An 8,737-nucleotide genomic window follows, 5' to 3' on the forward strand; every position below is an offset into this window, starting at 1 on the left:
TAAAGTATTCACCATAGTGTACACGTAGCATGGTTCATACTGATTAGAGTGTAAAATACCATATTTTCCCCTCTTAATTATGACATTCATGTGATTATATTATGCCAAAATGCACTCATTCCTTTTATGTTTTGGTTTAGGTTGTATTTTGGTGAAAACAGTGAAATTTGGAAGAAACAAATGAAAAAGGACCAAAGTGAGAAAATGTGAAAGTTCAGGGATCGAGTTGTAAATAATTCATAGATGAGACGGGTGATGGAATGATGATTTGAGAAATTTAGAAGTCCATTGGTGCAATTAGAAGTCAAAAGAAGTTAAATATGCCTATAATATTTTCACAAATCAAATTCCAACCGAATATAAGGATTTTCAGATTTTGAGCCGAATATTGAGATCAACGTTTGACCTAGTAAACGTCCGAATTTGGAAAGAGCTATTTCTATCAAGATTGTAGTACTTCGAGTTCTCTTTCCAATGAATCACCTCAATTGGACATCAAGAGAGGAAGTTATGACCAAAATACTAAAAGCAGATGCACAAAAAATTCTGGCCGAAAATTTACTTTCCTTATTCGTTTCAACCTCGTGTGGAAATGCGTTTTGCACACGGTTTTAACCCCAAAACGTCCCAGAACGCCTCCATTCATTCTGGATCACTTTTCTCTCATCCTTGACACAAGAAACTCGATGAAGAACTAAAATCTTTGGTAAAACCACGAAGGAACTCATTGGATTAGGAGATTTCACGTCATAATTTCATGTAATTCGAAGTTTCTTTGCTTAATAATTTTTAGATTTGGATTTTCTCGTTATGAATTAGTATTGAAATTTGTTTAACTTTTAATAAATTTGTCATGGATTCAGTCATGCTTTTTCCATTGTTAAATTAAACTATTTGTTGAGTTTCAATTTAAATTACTTATTGTTGAGATTATTTTAACTTTTATCATAACCTTCGTAGATCTAACCATGCTCTTTCTATCGAATGATTGAAATAATAGTTGAATTTTAATCTTAATATCACTTTATTGGCGGATTGATTACTGCTTTATGCCTGACGTAAATGGTCGATCTTTGATCTTGTTCCAATAAAAATGTGCGAATGTGCTATAGAAAATCTAGATTCTAGAAATATAATTGGAATAAAATTGGACTTCATTGTTAAATCTTCCAATTAGAAAGTTGGGAAGAAAATTCTAATTGAGTAAAAATACATGAATTATTAATGTTGATTGATCCAATCCAATGGGAGAACTCTAACGCTTCACTAATTTTTCATATTGATAATTAATTTTTATTCCAAGTGACAAATCATTCCCATATTTAATTACGAAAACCCTAGTTTGTTTGATCCTTTGAGAAATTTTCCATCTCCCTGTGGATACGACACCCCAAAGCTATACTACAATCACCGCGTTATTCTTTGGGTGTAATCAAATTTTGGTGCCATTGTCAGGGAGACGGTAGAAATAATTTAAGGATTCTTGAGCAAAAGGGTGACTTTGTTCCTCTTTTACATTTTTTTAGTTAGTTTAATTTTATTAGTTTTTATTCTGTTATTTTTCACAAAATTCCATATTTTTTTGGTGCTTTATGAACAGAGATCGAGACGAGCGGGGACGATTCATTGCAAGGCCGCAACCAGCCTTTGAATCTCTTCCTAACCCTCTCTTTGATACTGAATCTATGGGCACACACATCACATCACATAACTGATAATGAACACGAAGAGGCACCAACTAGGACTTTGCAAGATTAACTTCACTCCACACGCACATCTACACCATCGTGCATTATATTTCCACCTAATATGCCACGTATGGACCTTAAACTAGGAATGATTCAACTTCTTCCCACCTTTCACAATCTTGAAAATGAAAACTCATACGTGCATATTAGGAAATTTGAAGAGGTGGTTGCAACTTTCCACAATCAACGTGGTACAATGGATGCAGTCAGGCTTAAATTTTTTTCATTTTCTCTTAAAGAAATAGCTAAGAGCTGGTTGTATTCATTGCGACCACGTTTGATTGGGACTCGGGCTAAAATGACTCAAGCATTCTTTGGCAAGTACTTTCCCCACCACAAAAAAACTGTATTGAAAAAGCAAATCTCATCTTTCACTCAAAAGGATAGTGAAACTTTATATCAAGCGTGGGAAAGGTACAAAGAATTGCAAGCCCTCTGCCCCCACCATGGTTATGAAAGTTGGCACATTGTGAGTTATTTTTATGAGGGATTATTACCTAGGGAGCGTTAATTTATTGAAATGATGTGTAATGGTGAATTTTTGCAAAAAGATCCGGATGAGGCTATAGACTACTTAGATGACTTAGCTGAGAAAGCCCATACCTGGACTAGACCTAGGGTCACCGAGAGTACTAATAGGTTATGATCCACTGGAAACCCGAATAGCACAGGTATTTATCATCTTAAGGAGGAAGATAACCTTAGAGCAAAGGTAGAAGCCCTTACTAGAGAACTTGAAAACCTGTGTGCTAAGGATTCAAAAACCACTCGATCTGTTTCTCGTGTTGAGCCTTTAGAGCCTTGTTTTGTGTGTGGAGGGAGTGATCATCCAAGACAAGAGTGTGCTACTTATGCTGAGATGAGGGGACTTTATGAGGAACACTGTAATGCTTTAGGCATATATCAAAAGTCCTACACCCCTTACTCCGAGGCCTATAACCCAGGATGGCGGAATCTTCCCAACTTTAGCTGGAAGTCTGAGAACCAACAACATGCCCAACAAACTTGAGCTTACAATGCACCCTCACATCAACCCATGTCCTCTAGAAATTCCTTAGAAGACACCCTACATGCATTCATCGAGGCACAAGGCAAAATGAATAAAAAATTTGAGACTATGATTGCCCAGGTAGTCAAGGAAAACAAAGAGATAAAGAATCATATGTCTAAATTAACCAATGCCTTAGCTGTAGATGAACGTGGGAAGTTTCCAGCCCAAGCTCAGCCAAACCCAAAAGGACAACACATGGCACAAACCTCAAGATCTGAAGAAACAAATTTTAAGGAGGCAAATGCCATAACCACTAGATCAAGAAAGGTTGTAGAACAAAGCCCTCCACCTACAGATAACAGAAAAGAGCCAAGTAAGTCTAATGAGAACAGTCCTATTGAGGAAGTTGTGGAAAACCTAGCTAGAATACATTTCCCTCAAGCTCTCAAGTTAGCTTCGAAATCAACATGTCAGCATAATGAAATCCTAGAACACCTCAGACAAGTCAAAATCAATTTGCCTCTCTTGCATGTGATCTCCCAAGTTCCTACATATGCTAAAGTCCTTAAAGACTTATGTACTTTAAAGAGGAAACATCATGTTAAGAAAATTGCTTTTGTGACCGAGCAAGTGAGTGATGTGATAGAACAAAGGATCCCACCAAAGTATAAGGACCCTGGTTGTCCTACCATTTCTTGTGTCATTGGAAACCGTGAGTTTGCACAAGCCCTTCTTGATTTAGGAGCTAGTGTCAACCTCATGCCCTATGCTATAAGTGTTCCTAGGTCCGGGAGAGATGAAACCCACCTCAGTGGTACTATAGTTAGCTGACCGATCCACCATAAGACCAAGGGGAGTAGTTGAGGATATGTTAGTTCAAGTTGATAAATTTTACTATCCCGTTGATTTCTTAGTACTAGATGTGAAGGTTGAGGTGGATGTTAACTCTAAAATCCCTATTATACTTGGTAGACCTTTCCTTCCTACAGTTATTGCTCTTATCAATTGTAGGAATGGTCTGATGAAGTTGACATTTGGAAATATAACTCTAGAAGTCAATATTTTCCATATCACCAAACAACCTATGGAAGAAGATGAATGCCATCAAACCTATATGATTGATACACTGACTAAGGAGGAAGCACCGACAACAATTGATTCTGACCCTTTGAACTCTTTTATCTTAAATACTAAAATTTTATGTGGTTTTGATGTTAATGAGTATGCTAACATTTGTGCTGTTTTTGCAAAATTGCAAGACCACAGGACTTCACCATGGTAACCCAAGTTTGAAGAATTGCCGGAAAGGACTGGAGGAATGAAGCCATCAAGTATTGAAAGCCCTAAGCCAGAATTGAAAAAACTTCCTACAGGACTAAAACATGTGTTCCTTGGACCAGGTGATACCTTTCCTGTCATTATCTCATCAAAAATGGATTCATTACAATGTAAACAACTTTTAAACATTCTGAATGAACACAAATCTACATTAGGGTGGACCATAGCCGACATCAAAGGTATTGGTCCTTTAATTTATTCCCATAGGATTTATCTGGAGGAAGGGGCTAATCCTAGGAGAGACACACAACATAGGCTAAACCCCACAATGAAGGAAGTGGTAAAGAATGTGGTACTTAAATTGCTAGACGTAGAAATCATTTACCCAATTGCAGATAGTAAATGGGTTAGCCCTACACAGGTAGTCCCCAAGAAGTCAGGTGTCACTATAGTAAAAAATGAATTAGGCAAATTAGTCCCTACAAAAATCCCTACAAAAACGGTAACTGGTTGGTGCATGTGCATTGATTATAGGAAATTAAATGCTGCCACTCACAAGGACCATTTTCCCTTCCCTTTTTGGACCAAATACTTGAACATGTGGCTGGTCATCTCTTTTACTATTTTCTAGATGGCCATTCAGGATACTATCAAATTGAGATTGCTTTAGAAGACCAGGAAAAAACCACATTCACGTGTCCTTTTGGTACCTATACATTTCGTAGAATGCCATTTGGACTTTGCAATGCCCCTACCACATTTCAAAGATGCATGATGAGTATGTTTAGTGATATGGTAGAGGATTGCATGGAAGTTTTTATGGATGACTTGACTATTTTTGGGACCTCCTTTGATGCATGTTTGTTAAATTTGAAAAGAGTCTTGGCTAGATGTGAAGAAAAAGGCTTAGTTTTAAATTGTGAAAAATGTCATTTCATGGTGTCTTCTGGTATTGTCTTAGGGCATGTTATTTCTTCAAGAGGGATAGAAGTAGATAAGTCAAAAATTGAATTGATCTCTAAATTGCCTACACCCAAGACAATAAATGGCATTAGATCATTTCTTGGTCATGCAGGTTTTTATAGGAGGTTTATACGAAATTTCTCATCCATACCTAGACCGCTATGTAACTTGCTAAACAAGGACGTGACTTTTGAATGGACACCTGAATGTCAAAATGTATTTGAATTGTTGATTGGTAAACTTACCTCTGCAGCCATAATGTAACCACCTGATTGGACATTGCCATTTGAAATTATGTGTGATGCTAGTGACTTAGCAGTAGGTGCTGTCTCAGGGCAACAAAAAGAAGTTAAGCCTTTTGTGATTTACTACTCTAGTAGAACTCTAAATATGCTCAAATAAATTATTCTAGAACTGAAAAAGAATTACTAGAGGTAGTCTGCACTTGATAAGTTTCGATCCTATTTGATTGGCTTTCCCATTACTATTTTCACAGATCATGCAGCTCTTAAGCACCTTCTTGCAAAGAAGAATGCTAAGGCAAGACTAATACATTGGATCTTACTTTTTCAGGAATTTGACATCATTATCAAAGATAAGAAGGGAGTGGAAAATGTTGCAGCAGACCATCTGTCAATGAATTTCTTGATGAAAATTTATTTACTATCTCTTCTCTACCAGGGTTTGCTAATATTGTGAATTACTTGGCTACAGGTAAAATCCCAAATAGTACACAGGATAAGAGAAAACTCTTAGTTTATGTACATAACTTTTATTGGGATACCCCTGTTTATTTAAGTATCGCCTCGACCAAATATTGAGACGATGTGTTTTTGATGAGGAGATACTCAATATACTAGATTTTTGCCATTCCCAAGCTTGTGGGGGCCACTTTTCTATGAAAAAGACTGCTGCAAAAAGTTTGCAGTGTGATTTTTATTAGCCCACCTTGTTTAAAGACACTAATGCCTATTGTAGATCCTGTGGGAGATGTCAAAGACTAGGTGCTATTTCTCGCCGTAATATGATGCATTTGAATCCCATTTTGGTGGTTGAAGTGTTTGATTGTTGTGGCATTGACTTTATGGGACCCTTTCCACCCTCTTTTGGCTATTTATACATCATTGTGATTGTAGACTACGTATCTAAGTGGGTAGAGGTGATTGCTTGTAGAGCCAATGACGGTTGTTAAATTCCTTAAAGAAAATGTTTTGTCTTGATTTGGTACACCACGTGTTATCATTAGTGATAGAGGCACACACTCTTGTAACCGTTCATTTGATGCACTAATGAAAAAGTATGGGGTGATTTATAAAATTTCCACTTCTTATCACCCACAAACTAGCGGACAATTAGAATTGGCTAATAGGGAAATTAAACAAATTTTGGAAAAGACGGTGAATCTTAATCGTAAGGATTGGTCGTTGAGACTGAATAATGCACTTTGGGCTTACCGTACAGCTTTTAAGACTTCCCTAAGCATGTCACCTTATAGACTAATCTTTGAAAAGCCTTGCCATTTACCTGTTGAACTTGAGCACCGAGTATTTTGGGCCATTAAACACTTCAACTTTGATCTAGAAGAGGGAGGTAGACATAAGAAATTTCAATTGGGTGAGTTAGAGGAGTTAAGAAATGATGCCTATGAAAGTTCTAGAATCTACAAGTCAAAAATGAAAGCATTTCACGATAAAAACATTGTGAGAAAAACTTTTAAACCAAATCAGAAAGTGTACTTATATGATTCTAGACTTCACAAGCACTTGGGAAAACTCTGCTCTAGGTGGACTGGTCCCTTTGTCGTAGCACAAGCTTTTGAGAATGGATCGGTTGAAATTGAAGACCCTAATGATGGTAAGGTATTCAAAGTGAATGGACAGAGACTCAAAATACTCTATGGGCAACAGGTGCCTGCATTGGAAGAAATTTTTCTTGCAGACCCGGTTTACCACCCATGACACACTTCAAGTACATTTTTCAATTTGTGTTTCTGTATATTAGTTTTAGATTTCTTTTTTCGTGTGTTTTGCATTTTTTTTTACTTTATTTTCATTTTTTTGTATCACCCTTTCCATTGGAGACTTTCAAGCTTCCTATACTTTAGCTCATGTGATTCACTTCTACACTTATGTGACATCTTTCCTTACCTTTATTTGGCAGACATGTTTTTGCATTGAGGACAATGCAATGTTTAGTTGGGGGGAGAGTTTAACTTAAATTTTGTTGTGAATTGCATTTTTTTCGTGGAATTTTGGCCTTTTCTTTTAAGTCCGTAATGCCCTACATGTTCTTGAATGACAATATATGCCACTAGGAATTAATATTGTTTATGAAAGTTTGGATATTGAGACATTTACTGAATCCTTTTGTGCACACAAGCCTTGTGGTAAGATGGAAGTGTAACACATGTAGCTAGAGGAGTCTCTCATTGAAGTTTTCTTATGTGAGAATTGGTGAGGATTGAAAGCCACAATATACTAAAAATGTAATAAGCGTTCATTGATTGTGTGAATTAGGAACTTGGCCAGTTCCTCCTCGTCCAGACGCCAAGTTCCCCTCTCCCCTTCCGGTTGAATGAAGGAGATCTTCGGGTCTTTTTAGAATAAAATTACACGGTATGTGGTATGATGGTTGATTATACTTGGAAAATGATAGCAGTCAATTTATGATTGAATTTGAGCCTTCAGACTGGTTCCTTTCCATAATTATAATCCCCTAGTAGCCACTTTGAGCCAAGATACATATGTAACCGTTTCTCTTCATGCGCTTATGTTATCCATAACTTCTTATGTTGGATTAAAGTCTATAAATAGTCATTTTCTACCTTTATACTTCCAAGTGTATAGTAGGTGTTAAATGTCCATTTGAGGAGAAAAGTAACGAGGAAAGTGATAAGAGTTGATAAGTGCTCGGGTGAGGAGGAAAAAAACACAAAAGGAAAGGGAATTTCAAAAAAGAAAAAAGAAAAAAGAAAAGAAATGAAAAAAAAAAAACAATGAAAGAAAAGGGATGGATTGTTGTTGGGAATTGAAAGGTTGAGGAATACGTTGATGTAAAGGATTGATATGTTGAAATACTTGTTGAGATGCCTAGCTAGATACTTGGAAGTCCTTAAATTCTTTTCGCCCTACCTTTCATATGACCAAACTTAACCCTTTTAACACCCTTTACATTGGCTGTTTTGATGTCAAGTATGTTTGTGGTAAGAAGTTAATGGATTCTCATTTGAAAGTATGCCTATCCTGTGATCAATATTTGCTTGTTGCTTGTTCATAAATATTTAAGCCTCCATGCTCTGAGTGTACATCTTTCTCAGCTCCATAGAGAGAAACCCCGCACTAAACACTTTAATACCCATGAGTTATGGGGCGGGACCTTTAGTTAGAGACACACTCGATGTTGCATGTGTTAGGGTTGGCGGTAAGATGGCTATGGCTAGACACACACACACATTTACCAAATATTTTTGACATCTTGACAATCATAACATTGTTAATTTCTTATGGTGTTGAGTTTGAAAAGATAATGAACTGCAGTTGAATTAGAACTCAACAACTTCACTTGTAATTTGGATTAGTCACTCATTTGTTTTGTTTTACATTGAATTGCTAGGGACTAGTAATAGGCAAATTGGAGGGGTGATAAGAGTGTAAAATACCATATTTTCCCCTCTTAATTATTGCATTCATGTGATTATATTATGCCAAAATGTACTCATTACTCTTTTGTTTTGGTTTAGGCTGTATTTTGGTGAAAA

The 8,737-nt window shown here is 36.6% G+C and overlaps 1 protein-coding gene across 1 annotated transcript; it reads left to right on the forward strand.

Annotated features, from left to right (window-relative positions):
* Window positions 1-2,865: 2,865 nt before the first annotated feature.
* Window positions 2,866-4,021, forward strand: LOC111376930. The gene is made up of 2 exons (XM_022999944.1): window positions 2,866-3,553; window positions 3,654-4,021. Exons 1-2 carry the CDS (start codon window positions 2,866-2,868, stop codon window positions 4,019-4,021), a joined length of 1,056 nt encoding a protein of 351 aa, XP_022855712.1.
* The last annotated feature ends 4,716 nt before the right edge of the window (window positions 4,022-8,737 follow it).

This window comes from Olea europaea, unplaced genomic scaffold (genome assembly GCF_002742605.1).
Source record: "Olea europaea var. sylvestris unplaced genomic scaffold, O_europaea_v1 scaffold1578, whole genome shotgun sequence".
In the NCBI taxonomy this organism is placed as follows: Eukaryota; Viridiplantae; Streptophyta; class Magnoliopsida; order Lamiales; family Oleaceae; genus Olea; species Olea europaea.

What these genes read in the sequence shown, in the direction of transcription:
- LOC111376930 (XM_022999944.1), top strand. Translation starts at nt 2,866, where the DNA reads ATGATTGCCCAGGTAGTCAAGGAAAACAAAGAGATAAAGAATCATATG. An exon ending in AGATGAAACCCACCTCAGTG is followed by an intron (nt 3,554 to 3,653) that starts GTACTATAGTTA and finishes TTGATTTCTTAG; the next exon opens with TACTAGATGTGAAGGTTGAG.